The sequence below is a fragment of the Stomoxys calcitrans genome, chromosome 4, assembly GCF_963082655.1.
Source record: "Stomoxys calcitrans chromosome 4, idStoCalc2.1, whole genome shotgun sequence".
In the NCBI taxonomy this organism is placed as follows: domain Eukaryota; kingdom Metazoa; phylum Arthropoda; class Insecta; order Diptera; family Muscidae; genus Stomoxys; species Stomoxys calcitrans.
Window position 1 is genome coordinate 17868616 of NC_081555.1, and position 16202 is coordinate 17884817.

Sequence of the window (16202 nt, forward strand, 5' to 3'; positions counted from 1 at the left end):
AATAAAAAATCGAATATTAATAAAAGTAAATGCGTGTTAAGTTCGGGTGGGTCGAGTCTTACCCACATGGATCGCCTTCATCATGTTCTTTGTAAGTATTTTCTTTTTCTAGAAACTACAAAAGGAAATGGGAGGTCATAACAATACCAGTAAGGAAAGGCAAAAGTCGTCTACACCTACCCTTCAAATACAAAGTGGGAGCTATATCTATTTGTGAACCAATTTAGATGGACCTCGGCGGATGTTTACAGATGGGTTATTAAGCAATCCCTATCAAATTTCGAGCAAATAGGTTCAAACCGTAATAAATACGGTTGAGAAATTACAACATTATTGCTAATTACCGTAAATCTGACGAACTTGTGTATGGGAGCTACATTTAAATCTGGACCGATTTCGAGCAAACTTCTTAGATATTGTAGTAGTCGTCGAGGAAAGCGTTGTAGAAAATGTTGGCAAGATTGGTCAATAAATGCACTTGCAGTGGCTCTGGGTGTGAAAATCGGGGGATATATACATATGAGAGCTATATCTAAACCTGAACCGATTTCTAGTCAGTCATATTTAAAAAGTCATAAGAAAATCCGTCAATATATGGGAGCTATATCTAAATCTGAACCGATTTTGTCCAAACTTTATAGATATTGTAAAAGTCGTCGAGGAAAGCGTTGTAGAAAATTTTGGCAAGATTGGTCAATAAATGCGCTTGCAGTGGCTCAAGGAGTGAAAATCGGGCGATATACATATATCGCAGCTATATCTAAATCGGAACCGATTTCTATGAAGATCACCAGTAATATTTAAAGTCTTAAGAAAATCCGTTCTGCCAAATTTCGAGAGAATTGGTTAGCAAAAATGAGCAATTTATTGTAATATTTCTCAAAATCGGACGTACATATATTTGGAGGTATATCTAAATCTGAACCGATTTCGTCCAAACTTTACAGATATTGTGAAAGTCATTGAAAAAAGCGTTGTACGAAATTTTGGGAAAATTGGTCAATAAATGCGCTTGCAGTGGCTCTAGGAGTGAAAATCGGGGGGTATGTACATATGAGAGCTATATCTAAATCTGAACCGATTTCTATGAAATTCACTATGTTATGTCGAGAGTCAAGAGAAAATCCTTTCTGCCAAATTTCGAGAGAATCGGTAAACAAATGACAATTTTATTGCATTATTACTGCAAATCGGACGAACATATATTTGGGAGGTATATCCAAATATGAAGCGATTTTTTCCAATTTCAATAGGCTTCGTCTCTAGGCCGAAAAACATGCCTGTATCAAATTTTAAGACGATCAGAGGGAAATTGCGACCTGTATTTTGTACACAATTTAACATGGACAGACGGACGGACAAAGCTAAATCGAATCAGAAAGTGATCTGAGATCCCCCTCCCTTCTGGGTGATACAAAAAAAAAAACACTAAGTTATAATACCCTGTACCACAGTGGTGGTGTAGGGTATAAAAATCGTCTTGTGGAAACTCTGCCTCCTACTCTCTAACGCACATGTAGCCTCAATCATTAAACATGCAGCCTCCCCTCCTGCTCTTGTTTATCTTATGCCATTACAACCGCCATCTCACAAGCCCTTTACATATAAAAAAAAAATTAAAGACACAACAAGCAACAAATGCCTGCTGGTCTTTCTGTTTTACGTTAACAGTAATCCAAACCAAACTGACACTCACTCTCACACTCATTTACCCACCACTCATTCTCCTAAGACGAAGGAAACAGCAACAGCATAAAAATGTGGCTTTCGTCATGTTGTACGAGGAGTATAAACCATGCTCATGCTTGTACACATGGCTGGTTGGTTGCTGGCTGACTGGCCTTTCCAATGTTGTTATTGGTTTTGCTATTGCTGTTGTTGTTATTTATTCACCACTGCTATGGCATTGAAGTGCTCTGGGCTCTGTTACTGCTGTTGCCTTTGTATCGGTATAAGTTGTTGTTTTCGTTCTTGTTGTTGTTTTTGTTGTTGTTGTTGTGTGTTGCTGTTAAAAGCAAAACGTTTCTTTAAGCATTTAACAAAGCAATTTTTATGGTAAACACTTTCATTGATTCGTTTCCTTTGCTGCAAGCGATCTGTTTTTGTTTTATCCGAGTACCAGTGTGTATGCGTGTATGGCGTTTTTATTTTGTATTGCTGCTAAATTGTGTGCGTGCATGAGTAATGGGCCGCATTGAATCGCAGTATAAGGGACCTCAAATGAACAACATTTCAACTGAAATGATTAACCACTATTGTGAGTGTCCTATAGGTACTCGTATGACCTCAAGATAGTATAGTTAAATGTTAGTTAACAACTAAGAAGGAATAAAAATCCAAACATAGAAGGAAAAGGAAGTGGAAAGTAGAAAGAAACAAGGGGAACCAAGTTTCATATGAACATGCAAAATAAAATTCATCAATTCAGCGAAGTTGGTACAACAAAAAAATTCGTCTTTAGACACTAAGGGAGTTATATTAGGAGTTTCGTTGCATATTAAAGCTATACTAATTCATATTTGAAAGGGTTAGAGATTTTTAAAATTTTGCTAAACTAACAAATTCTGGAAAATTTGTTGCTCAAGTGCCGACAGTACTGTTGTTCTATTCAAATTTTATTTCAATGAGAAGATACAATCTTTTTTTGCCAAGCCTCCTGGTGCACTTGTCTGCCCTCTCATTTCTTGGAATCCCCTCATGCCTAGGAACCCATGGCAGCGTCACATCGTGGATCCGGAGCCTATGCTGGGATTCCAAACAATACGCCTATCTGCGATACTCGCACGATCATCGTAAACGACGTCCAACCTACCAAGTAGTTCAGACTAGAGAGAGCTCAGTGATTCCATAGCACGATCCTGCTTCGCGAAATACTCATCCCCAGGGCATCCATCTTCTGTAACCCACATCTTAACCGCCCGATCATCGTAGAAGGCGTCCAATCTACCAAGTAGTTCGAACAGGGGAGGTCTCACTGATTCTGTTGAACGATCTGGGCAAATCAGCGATCCAGTGCTCGACCTCACATGGTCCGACGCCAAATTCTTCAGCGCCGCGTGACTGTCCACGTATATTGTGGCAGTCTGATCGGTCCACCGCTCCCGCATCGACATCGTCCAACCTATCATAACCATCACTGATACCATAGCATGATCCTACACAGCGAAATACTAGGCCACAGGGCGGGCATTCACCTCCTGTAACCCGCATCTTATTCACCCGACCGTCGTATAAGGCGTCTAATCTACCAAGTAGTTGGAACAGTGGAGGGCTCACCGATTCCGTCGAACGAACTGAGCTAATCAGCGATTCCTTCCTCTAACATACATGACCCGTCGCGAGAGCCTTCAGCACCTCATGACTGTCCACGTATATTGTGACAGTCTGATCGGGCCTCCGCTTCCGCATCGACATCGTCTAACCTACCAAGTAGTTCAGACTGGAGAGAGCTCACTGATTCCATAGCAGGATCCTGCTTTGCTAAATAGTCGACCTTACTACCTGTAATCCACCTACGATAATCGCGAGATCATCGGAGAAAGCATCCAACCTTCCAAGTAGTTCGGACAGAAGAGGGCTCACCGATTTTGTACTACTACCTTCGCTAATTAGCGATCCATTCCTCTAACTCACATGGTCAGAGTCTTCAGCGCCATGTATATCGTGGCAATCTGATTGGACGACAGTGCCTTGAGGGCCGCAAAGACTTCCGCCTGATATGATTGCCTAATTCCAAGGAATCCAATGAAAACTCCTGCTCCAATAAGTGCCCCCCATCAAATTTAGACCAAACCGTGCATACAGAAGTGTGCGGGAAGGGGGAGGTACCTCCAGCCCAGAGATCCGTTCTCGGGAAAACTACCTCCAACCCGTCAACAAGGAATGGCTCCCCTAATATATAATCAGTCGAGCCGCATGTCGACATGCCGCCACGTTACAGAAGCGTCAGGTACCTGATTCCCTCTGTTTTAGTTGCCACACACTCAACATACAGGCGCAAAGGTCTTAGACCAATAATGACATTCAGCGCCCTTCTCGAGGCACTATTCCTTGCTCCAGAGATCAGTATCGCAGCAGTAGTCTGTATCTTCCTGAACAAACTGTGGAGGGCATGGTTGTTCAGGTGGGAAACGGCAGAAAAACCGACTTAAACACTTTCCCAGGTCTAAGCACCCAACTTGTTCCTATCGGTGGACTGGATAGAACTGCAGAGTTCACGAAACTATTCTCTGAGATGACCATTCAGCGTCAGTTCGCTTATTTTGGTTCAATTTTGCAAAAATGTAAACTTTTGTCAATTGATATTCAGATAAAAATTAAAATATCGATATTGCCATCGATATTTTGCCAGCTTCCCCAAAAATATGGGTGCCCACATCGGACAATATTTAGATATACCCCCATATAGACCGATTTAATGCCTTGGCTTAAGTTTGGTCCCTCAATATCTGGGTTGAGTACGATGCAGATCGGCCCATATTTGGATGTAGCCCCATATGGACCCGACTGCCGATTTAGGCCCATGACCCTTAAAAGGCACCTATACTATCCGATTTTGCTGAAACTTGGCATATTGAGTTTAGTTGGGCCCCTCGATATTCCTGCTAAATATAGTCTAGGTAAAACCATAACTAGACATAGCTGCCATATAGACCGATCCCCCGATTTAAGATCTTTGCCCAATAAAAAACACATTTATTGTCCTATTTGACTAAAAATTTTGCACCGAGTGTTTTTTAAGACCACTCGATATCCGTGTCGAGTATGGTTCATATCGGACTATATTTGGTTGCAGGTCCCATATAGTCCAAAACGCCCATTTAACACTCGGGTCTCATAAAGTGCACATTTACTATTCAATTTCTCTGAAATTAAGCGTACTGAGTTTTGTTAAGCTTAATATGGTCCAATATAGCCTGATATTTGGATGTAGCCCTATATATTGGGTTGCCCAAAAAGTAATTGCGGATTTTTCATATAGTCGGCGTTGACAAATTTTTTCACAGCTTGTGACTCTGTAATTGCATTCTTTCTTCCGTCAGTTATCAGCTGTTACGTTTAGCTTGCTTTAGAAAAAAAGTGTAAAAAAAGTATATTTGATTAAAGTTCATTCTAAGTTTTATTAAAAATGCATTTACTTTCTTTTAAAAAATCCGCAATTACTTTTTGGGCAACCCATAGAACTATCTGCCGTTTTAAGGTCCTGGTCCCATAAAGCGCCCATTTATTACCCAATTTCGCTGAAATTTGACATATTGCAATTTGTTACGCCTCTCCACATCCCTGCTAAGTAAAACCCAGATCGGATTATATATGGATATAGCTGTCATATAGACCGATCTCCCGATTTAGGGCCTTGGCTCCACAAAATGGACAGTTATTACCCGATTTCGCTGAAATTTGCCACATTCAGTTGTGTTAGGCCGAGTATGGTTCATATCGCAACATGTTTGTATATAGGCCCCATATAGACCGACAACCCGATTGGAGGTCTTTCATCCGTTTAGTACTCTTTTTCCGATTGTTCTTAAGCCGAGTTATTGCTACTAAACAATCTGTCCACAGAACCAATTCTTGAAAGCTCCTGTAGCATTTTGATATTTCTAGAAGCCAGCTTATAAACACAAATTCAAGTTTTTACTCACAATCAACAATATTTTCATGGTGCCAACACATTTCTGTTAACTGGCAATAGCTTATGACACAAAATGAGATACGAAAATTAAAGGTTACATAACCAAAAGGTATCAACAACCCTTTCTATAATACCAACAACTGTTTATAATCCCTACCCATGCCATAGACAAGTTTTTTTTTTCCCCCAAAAAAACAATTCCCTTATCTTCTTGAAACATACTCTTTGGTCCCTTAAGAAACCCTCTTACACCTTATAATGCCTTTGTTGTTTTTTGCTTTCATACTGCTGCTCATCGTTTTCCACTTTTGTGATTAATAACACACTTCTATCAATATGACCCTTAGGAACTAATTACATTGCTGTAATTAATTTCATAGCCTATAATTACAAAGGTAGCGCACAAGCAAAAGAGAGAGATATTCAAATTGATTGGTTTTGTCCTTGGCTCGTTTTTGTTTTTTCTTTCTCCCTCCTTCACTCTCTATGTTGCCTTCTTCTTTCCGTCCCCCCCTTTAACAAAAACAAAAAATAAGCAACAGTCTGTAAGGGTGCCCTTTTTGTACAAATCATTTAATGCTGATGGTGTTGGTGGTGTTGGCGCTTGTCTCAAGCAAAGCATTGCAGGATATGTAATGAGTTTTGTCACAAAGTGCTGCATACTTTTAGGTAATTACATTTTGATTAGTCGCAGTAAAAGTTTGGCGGCAGTGACATAGGCAGTTAACACTTTCAGCAAAAGGAGGACGTACGCCTTTAAGCAATGAGGTAGGTTTATTTAACGTTGTCGAATATTGTTGATTTAATCTTAATAAAATAAAGGTACGAATAAATACATACAGTTTATCACACTAAAGGGCAGTCATAGAAAGGTTAAGAGCTTTTCTCTATGGTTTATTTTGGGGTTCATAGATATAAAGCATTTGCTTAAGTTAATTTAAGGCAGCAACTGGCGACTGACCTTTATTTAAATGACTTAGATTGGCATATCTTTACTTTTATATATAAAAGCTAAAGTGTTGCGGTTGGTGGTTCTGTTTATCTATTCTTCGCCCAAATGGGCATGTTTACTGATTTGGACAATAGGGTTACAAAATTAAAGGTATTTGGATGTAGGTTAGGTTAAAGTGGCAGTCTGCCATCAGACTCACTTAGACGTTTTTAGTCCATTGTGATCCAACAGGAACAGGAGAAAATGTCTTCCAGTTCCTACCGTTGAGCGCTTGGTCAGCATGTTTTCCAATCAGACAATGAGCTGCCAGATAGTGAGACGTCTATTGTATGGCCAGCCAGGAATGTTCACAACCACTCCTTTTTGACCAAGTATTATTCGTTGCCCAGAGGCCAGCGTAGCGCTAAGGTTAGCTTGCCCGCCTTTGACGCTGAGCGCCTGCTTTCGAATCCTGGCAAGAATAAGTTTTAAGTGACGACATTTGTGAGGCAATATGCCGTGTGACAACTTCTCCCCAAAGAATCGTAGTATGGCGGCACGCCGCACAGTGGAAGAAAATCGAAATAAGTGGAGATAAATATTTTCAAAAATTTTTGAAAATCAGACCATAAATAAAGATTTGGCAGCCCGAACAATTTTTCGAAATAGCGAGGAGATCAACTTTAGGGGCCTGCCAAAAGGCGCCCGGACCATCTAGGACCTTAAAATTTTGCGGCACGCCGCACAGTGGAAGAAAATCCGAAAAAAAGTAGAGATAAATATTTTTGAAAAATTTTTGAAAATCAGACCATAAATGAAGATTTGGCAGCCCGAACAATTTTTCGAAATACCGAGGAGATCAACTTTAAGAGCCTGCCAAAAGGCGCCCGGACCATCTAGGGCCTTAAAATTTTGCACACGATCTTGTTAACACCTCAGCTCTAACCATTTCAAAGAAATATCTCTACCCGTTCTCTCACGGCATATATTTTTCTAGTTTTTTTTCGGATTCTTCCCAGTGTGCGCCATTCGGACTCAGCTACAAAATGTGGCCCCTTATCATAGAGCTTAAAATTTTAATCGGACAGCACTCAGTGATATGGAAGAAGTTTGTACAACAACTAGTAAAAAATATGCCGTGTGAGAACGGATAGAGATATCTCTTTCCAAAAATTTTTTGAAAATCAGACCATAAATAAAGATTTGGCAGCCCGAACAATTTTTCGAAATACCGAGGTGATCAACTTTAGGGGCCTGCCAAAAGGCGCCCGGACCACCTAGGAATTTTTGCACACGATCTTGTTAACACCTCAGCTCTAACCATTTCAAAGAAATATCTTTACCCGTTCTCACACGGCATATTTTTTACTAGTTTTTTTCGAGTTTCTCCCACTGTGCGCCATTCGGACTCGGCTACAAAAGGTGGCCCCTTATTATTGAGCTTAAAATTTGAATCGGGCAGCAATCAGTGATATGTGAAAGGTTTGCCCCAGTTCCTTAGTGGAATGTTCAGGGTCAAATTTGCATTTGCATCATTCGTTGCCCTTCGGTTCTGATCCTGAAGACTTAGCTTACATGTCGCTAGAGTCCCCTGGAATGTGTAAGGTAGTTCCTACTCTCACAAGCCTGTCTGCTTCCTTGAGATATCTCTGTGACAGGGCAATCAGAACAGATAAGTTTTGAACTGTTCAGCCATCTCGTTAAGAGATTTGCGACAGTCGAGGGCGGATTTAGAAATATGTTCCCCAACAGTTAAATGGCTACCTGGCTGTCAGAGAAGATACTTATGCCAACTGTCAGAGAAGACAGTTGTCAGAGAAGATACCTATGCCAATCGTCGTTATGACATTATATCATAGCCATTACTTCACTACAGTTGTAGGGTAATCTTCTCGATATGACCAGTCCTAGTTCTTCAGAGTACACCCCAAACGCGTCAAGTTTGGATCCATCCGTATGGAAATCAATGTAATTTCTATTACCAGGGTTATTGTAGTTCCAGTCGGTTATCAGAAATCAAAAAGCGCCCAGGCAAATTGTAATCCACACTGCCTGGAACATCGGACATTGTATCATGACCAAAGAGAAAGATCTCTTAGCCATTGTATCAAGAATAGCACAGTGTCCACAGCCGCTGGATTACTTTCTGCAATTAGTCTCTTTTTCCCTGCAGAAGTGGCTTCAGTCTACAACTTAAGGCATTCAGCTAACTATGTAAAAATCAATCCTTTGGACAACCAATCAATTCTTTGGACCTATGAGCTGAGCCCTGAATCCCTACGGCGGCTGCCAGATGAACCTAAAAGAATCTAAGGTTATACATGTATTTTAGGTTATATAAATCGTCTTTTCCTATTATAACCTCACTTGCTGCAATGAATCCTGTGCAAACAAGTTTTTCACAACTGCATCCCTAAGGCGGCTATCAGATGAACCTGAGGTTATACAAGCATTTTAAGCTACAATATTTAAAGCATATATTTCCATTATAATTTCGAAACATGCCTCCAGGGGTAACAAAAGTAGCCATTCTTCCGGTTTACCTAAGGCCTTAGGCTTACACTTTTAGGATTTGGTCGGCTACTACTACATCTACAGTGCTTAGCCACGGAAAAAGAAAAAGCTTTAAAATAATCTTTGCAAGAGTGCAGGATCTGTGTCTCCCATGTGTAGTTTAAATCCAGGAATTCTTAGTCTACGAACCATTACTCCACACACCCATGGTTCCTGGATGCGAACAATGTCAAATGCTCCTGCCATCAGAAGGACCTTTAGTGCCGCGGAAGCAGCTTTATAATGTTGGAGATTTATCTGCAGAAATCAGACCATAGTCAGGATTCAGAATTTCCACCACTGTTGCGTTAGCCTCGTCTTTTGAGTCCACCAGGAGTTCATCCTCCCAAGATTCGTTCGATCTTGTCATTATGACTTTTCTTGCGCATCCAGGGGCCGTCAAGAAAGCATTGAAACCACTCTTCCTCCTGTACCCGTGAGTAGTTTAAATCCCGGAATTTTTAATCCACGAACCATTGCTCCACATACCCATGGTTCCCTGATAAGGACAATATCAAAACCTCCTGTCATCGGAAGGACCTTTACAGCCGCCGAAGCGGTCTTAGAATTATGGAGATTTTTCTGCAAAAATCGGGCCATAGTCAGGGTTCAGAATTCCATTGACAACAAACTATCTATGTTCGGTTTTGAGCGTTCGTTCCACAGAAGCTTTGTTCGTTGGCATCCGGATGTCGAATTCCAGCGTTTTCTTATAACGCTTCCTAATTCCATGGAAATTTTTCGATAGTGATGGGTATACATCCAATATTGATACAAGAGCAAGGCTTGCACCCGATCTCGCAAGCATGTCCGCCTTCTAATTTCCTATGATATCCTTATATCCGGGAACCCAGTATAAAGCCAGATTATGATTTCTCTGAAGACAATAGCTGTTGCTATCGAAGTACTTTCTATGTTACGTCCTTCCCCGCTGACGCATAGCTTACATGGTATAGATCGCCAGCATTAGAGGATAACGACCGCTGAAATTTTTTTCTGATGTTCTCGCCAGGATTCGAAGTAATATTGACTCGAGACCAAAGCGTATGAATTTTTTTATACCCCCCATCATAATTTGGGGGTATAAATACTAACTTTTTCATTCCGTTTGTAGGACATCGAAATGTTGGTCTTAGATCCCATCCCATGTATAGGGGGTCACCGTAGCGCAGAGGTTAGCATGCCCGCCTATGATCCTGAACGCCCGGGTTCGAATCCTGGCGAGGCCATCAGAAAAAATTTTCAGCTTTGGTTTTCCCCTTCTTATGCTGGCAACATTTGTGAGGTACTATGCCATGTAAAACTTCTCTCCAAAGAGGTGTTGCACTGCGGCACGCCTTTCGGACTCGTCTATAAAAAGGAGGTCCCATTGACCTTAAAACTTGAATCGGACTGCACTCATTGATATGTGAGAAGTGTGCCCCCGTTCCTTAGTGGAATGTTCATGGGCAAAATTTGAAATTTTACAGATGTGTCTACAAACCTTTTCATAAATAGGAGTTACGTAAACTGACAGTAACGTAGTTAGGATTATTTTTTACCCTAAAAATGTTAACTAATTATGTTCCTTGAAACCATGGTAAACAATTTTACCAAAAATAAACTTTTGTCAGAAAATTTTTTTATATATCACTATATCGTTTACTCATCTTCCGATTATACTTCCTGAGCCTCTAAAATTTGGCTCAAAATTTTAAGCAATGATTTCTCGTATTACTCACAATATACGTGCCAAGGATGATCTGAATCGGTCTAAAACCTGATATTGCTCCCATATAAACCGATTTTCCGATATCACTCTTTGAGCCCCTAGAGCACGCATTTCTTATCCGATTTGACGATTTGTACAATGACTTCCCATTACCTCCAGGTATGTGCCGTTTATGGTCTGAATCGGTGTAAAACTTGATATAGTTCCCATATAAACCTATTTCCCGATATTACTCCTTAAGCCCCAATGACTTTTCCAAATATGGTCTGAATCGGTTTAGAACCTGATATAAACAGATTTCTCGATTTTACTTCTTGAGCCCCTAGAAGGCGTAATTCTTATCCGATATGACTGACATTTTGGTATCCAGCATCTAAAACAACTATGACTCGAATCGGTCCATAACAAGATATAGCTCCAACAGCATAGCAGTTCTGATCGATTATCCTTTGTTTGCCTTAAGGATAGTACATCGAGCGAAAAACTTGAAAAATGCCATCCATGGCGGAGGGTATATAAGATTCGGGCCGGCCGAAATAAGCACACTTTTACTTGTTTTAGGATAATTAGCCAGAGGGGGTACACCATGATGGAAAAGTTTGCATGTCCACCAACGACACTGAACTCCTGAGTCTGAAACTTGGCGAAAATACAAAAAAAAATTCTCAGCGAATATCTTCTTGCTAAAAAACTGCTTTACTAAGCGATCCCAGCACCGGATAGCTGTGAGCACCACACAGGCTGAAACATTGAGGCCACATCTGTGTGGTTTTCATGGCTGTCACGAGAAGCTTAGCTGCGAGCTACCGAGCGCGTCCACAGGTTGCGAACAGTGGAATGCTCCATACGGAGTAGCTGCAACGGCAGTCGCGGATAATCAGCGGTATCGAGCGGAGAATTGCGGTGAGAGGCCGGGCGGCAACGGCTCTTGCACAAATGCTGAGTGCCAATGATGCTCGATATGACAAGGCGGGTTATTGGCGCCTTTAAATAACCAATGGCCACCCTGTTCCCATGGCGATCGGTCCTTTGGACCGGAACGAATTTGTTCACCTATAGGAGCTTGGCGAGAAGAACTAAACAATGTCGCTAGCTACGAAACTGGTCCACTGGCATGAAGCTTAAATTTGATTCAGAAAGTATTCTTTGTTATGAGGGAAGTATCACCGCTGTGCATCATGCTGCTCTACTTATCATATTAGGGTACCGACATTTGTATGGTTGCGATTTCTTTTTACCAAACCGCCATTTTATTTATTCCCAAACCACAAACCCCATGCTTTGGCCAAAAAAAGGATATGAAACCTCGAGTAAAGGATCTCAATGACTAATTTCAAGTATGTGAATATGTCTTACCACTCAAAATCACATTAAATATCAGATTTCCCCCCCTACACACAGACAAAAACCCAGACACATACATATGAGGAGAAGGCATACACTTTAATTATGTGAAAATTTAAAAGTTGTTCAGTTTTGTCATGGTAGTGCATTATGTCTTCTCTTTCAAGCATATAACACTGACCCAGAGAGTCAAAAGGCCAAAAGCAAGAAATGTGAATGAAAATAATAAAAATGGGAATATAACTGTATAGATGTGAGTGTGTGTGTGTGTGTTTGGTTTGTCTATGTTTGAGTGTGCCAGCTGGATAATTTTAAGATTTTTTTTGTATTGTAGTTGCTCTACAAACACCCTCAAGTTTGGTTCTGCAGTATTGAAGGACCTAGACTATTTTTGACTTAATTTTAAAACGTCAAATGGTCCTTGTAAGCTTGGGACATTGTTGGCCTGTCATCGATTTGGTGCTTTTGTCAGTCCTTCGTTTATTATGTTTGTGGGGGAAAACATGTTTTTTTTTTTTGTGCAAAAGAAAACAGGAAACAAATAAAAGGACAACAATATTGTGTGTGTCCCTGTACGCATACACTCAGGTTACAACAAACCTTTGCATGCAAAGATACAAGTATATGTTTATGTGTGAGCATGTCTTTCTGTGTGTGTGTGTGTATGTTCTTTCCTCTGTCACTTTATGGTGTAGAGAGCGAACATGGCTTTAATGAAATGATTTTCCCCCAAAACAACAGAAGAAAAAAAAAAAACACAAATACGTAAAACAATGCCAGAGATACAAAGGAAAATGTCTATGCGCGCCTTGGCCTCTTAGGGGGAGGGGAGGGAAGGGGGGTTTGGTGTATTTTGCTTGTGTGTGATACTGTCAGGATGCCCATGACAAAGGTAAGTTGGGATACACAAACATACAACTTAAACACACACACACACACACAAACACTTACACCAAAGCGAAGCAGAGCGGAGACACCCGCTGTTTAAAAACAATAGAGCTTGTAGTATATGTACAAGAATGGCAAAGGCAAGTCTATTAAAACCAGGGTAAGGTTGCGAAGTTAATGAGTACCAGAGAATGTTTGTTTTTGTTGGTCTTGTTGTCAGTATCCCCCCATTGCTCACGCCGTCTGCTATTGCTACACCAGAAGGGCAACAACAAACCTGGTTTTTTAGTTTAGAAAAAGGTATGCATAATAATTATAAAGCAACTTTAACCTAAAGAAACAACAACAAGTATACAAATTTTATATTTTCATTACCCTTTCCAAAACGGTTAACAGCTCTGAAGGTTTCATTTTGTTTTTGTTGTTCTTGGTATCCAAACACAATTGGCTGGCTGGCTGGCTGTCTGTCTTTGCGGGAGATGTCTTAGAGGATTGACAATTGTTGGCCTCGGGCGTTTAAAAGGTATAACTTGGGTTGTTTCTGGTTTTTTTTTCTTGGTATGAAGGTTTCCAATTCGTACAGTATTTTTGTTTTATTAACTTAAAACTAGAAAATTTTTACTCCACCTATACTGTTTTAATCAACAAATTTTTTTTCATATCTTTTCATTTACATGATACAGACACTTAAATTTGCACTCATGTTCTCACACACCCAGCCAAAAAGTCCTTTAGTAAGGGGTGAAGACAATGTGCTGAATATTCAACAGTTTAGACACCAAATTTTGAACATTTCCTTTTTTAGCTATAGAATTTAATTTATTTTATTTTAATTTTCTTAATTCCCAAAATTTTTTTTTTCAAGCCTTTTGCTTCAACTTGCCCAGCTATTAACTTTTTTGGTTAAATGAGTTGGGTTATTAATCATGATATTTTTTTCTTAGGCTTTTTATTCTTTTTCCAAAAGCACTTCACTTGTTTCTATGTATTTAATTTTTCTTTTTTCAAATTTCTTTTATTATTTTTTACAATTTTCCTCAAAAAAAAAATTATTTCACTTTTTTACTTTATGAGATTTTAGCCAATTTTTTTATTTAATCTTAATGTTGTTTGTATCCGTTTTTCACTTGCGTTATGTGAAGTGGTGAATTCACGTTTGACTTTGGCTAAGTGAAAAAAATGAATGGTTGCAATTTTCCGTGTGTATAACTTCAAAAAATTGGTCGTTTCAACGTTTACTCTTCAAAATGATTGTAGAGTATAGAGATATGAAAACACACACACACACACACATGCAAACACACATCTATAACCTTGCTTCAAATACCAGAGAGTTAGAGAGTATATTTGCTGCTCTCCTTCTTTGGTGATTCTAACCTTTACTTTAACCGTCGTATTAATGTCCATTTCCTTTACAAACAGAGTGAGTAGTACAACAACAACAACAACAAAACAACAGCAACAACATCATCATCATGGGCATCAAGTTTTAACGGTAACCGCATTATCTACAATTACATCATTATCTACATCATGGCCATCATCACAATCTTCATTATCCTCAAAATTGTCGTGCTTTGTTCGTTTCGTTGTAGTGTCAACATCGTTGTTCGCATGTTCGTATCCATGTTATGTTTGCTTGTCGTCGGCTTTATTTGTGGCATGCGGGTGAGTTCTCTACTACTCTACTCTGCTAGTTAGTGAGTGAGTAATTGAGTTTGTGGGTGGCTGGGTGGTTATGGGGGTTATGTGGGAATAACAGAATTCCTATGTTAGTTAGATGGCAATGCGTTGGTGTTTTATTTTTACTCTGGTTTTTAGTTGCGGAGAGAAAGGGAGAGAGAGAGAGTGAGAGCGAGAAATAGAGGAAATATTGAGAGAACTCAATGTAAAGGCGAAAGGTTAAGTTCTTCGTATAACATGTGCGTTTTATGCAAGGCACAGTGGCAAATAAGAGACTATTAAAAAAGCAGTAGGGTAAATTAAAAATCTTTATCAAACAAAAGAAAGTGAAAAAAAGATTGTTGTATTCTTTTAGTAGAAATTTTTAAGCGAATATAAATTAAAACAAAAAAAAATTTATTAAAAATTTAAAAAATGAGACATGGAAGAATATCAAACATTAAAATATAGAGGCCGTATTCACAAAGCTTAGTGAAGTCTACAAAGGAAATCTGTGCTATTGCACATTTCAAATCTAAACACCTTCTGTGTTTGTGTTCCGCACAAGCAGTCAGAAGGAATTCCACTTTAGGTTCTCATATCTTTGAGCAACTGTCTGATTTAGCGGATAACTAATAGTATTTTACTACACCCAACACCATAGGATGGGGGTATACTAATCTAGTCATTCCGGTTGTAACAACTCGAAATATTCCTATCAGAACACATAAAGTATATATAATCTTGGTCGTCTCGACGTTCTGAGTCGATCTAGCCTTGTCTATCCGTCCTTAGAGACTGGATAAACCATATGCTAAGGAGCAGGTGGATAAATTAGATAATGAGAAAGTGGCACAAGGCACGCCACAGGGGGGCATTTTATCGCCCATTACGGATGCGGACTGAGGAGGGATTTGAACCAGTATGCTACGCAGACGATGTTATAATACTTCTAAGGTGTAAGGATCCGAACCAGTTATGCAGAAGGGCCGAAAGGGTCTTGCATATGGCATATGACTGGGCTACACCCAGAAGTCTTAATGCTAACCCAGTGAAGACAGAAACATGCCTGTTCGCGAGGAAGACAAAGGCGGGCCAATTTAACGTACCACGTTTCCTCAATAAGACGATTTCGATAACTGACAAGGTCAAATACTAAGGTGTGATCTTGGACAGGAAACTGAATTGGCAGTGTCCCACTCAGGAGCGTACTGAAAAGGTTCAGGTAGGTAGGCACGAAATGGGGCCTGATTCCAAGGATATTCCGCTGGCTCTACAGGATCATGATTAGACCAATACTTACTTACGCTTCAGTAGTTTGGTGGAATACTATGGAGAAAAAGTGCAACATAAGGACCATACAACAGGTTCAGAGAACATGTTGTCTTGGCATAGGCGAAGCGATAACAACCACGCCCACTAAGGTACTGGAGACTATTCTAGGTATCCGACCCATTGATATACAGATTAAGTATGAG

At 39.9% G+C, this 16202-nt stretch overlaps 2 protein-coding genes across 2 annotated transcripts in view; one reads left to right on the forward strand and one right to left on the reverse strand.

Moving 5' to 3' along the window:
* Positions 1-14216, reverse strand: part of LOC106084108 (high affinity cationic amino acid transporter 1) — a 97178-nt gene extending 82962 nt beyond the window's left edge. The window contains exon 1 of the mRNA XM_059368019.1: positions 13438-14216. Coding sequence (XP_059224002.1) covers positions 13438-13473 — 36 coding nt within the window. The 5' untranslated portion in view covers positions 13474-14216. The remainder of the gene's footprint in view (positions 1-13437) is intronic.
* Positions 1-16202, forward strand: part of LOC106087913 (uncharacterized) — a 153071-nt gene that overhangs the window by 65673 nt on the left and 71196 nt on the right. The gene's annotated exons all lie outside the window — the stretch shown is intronic.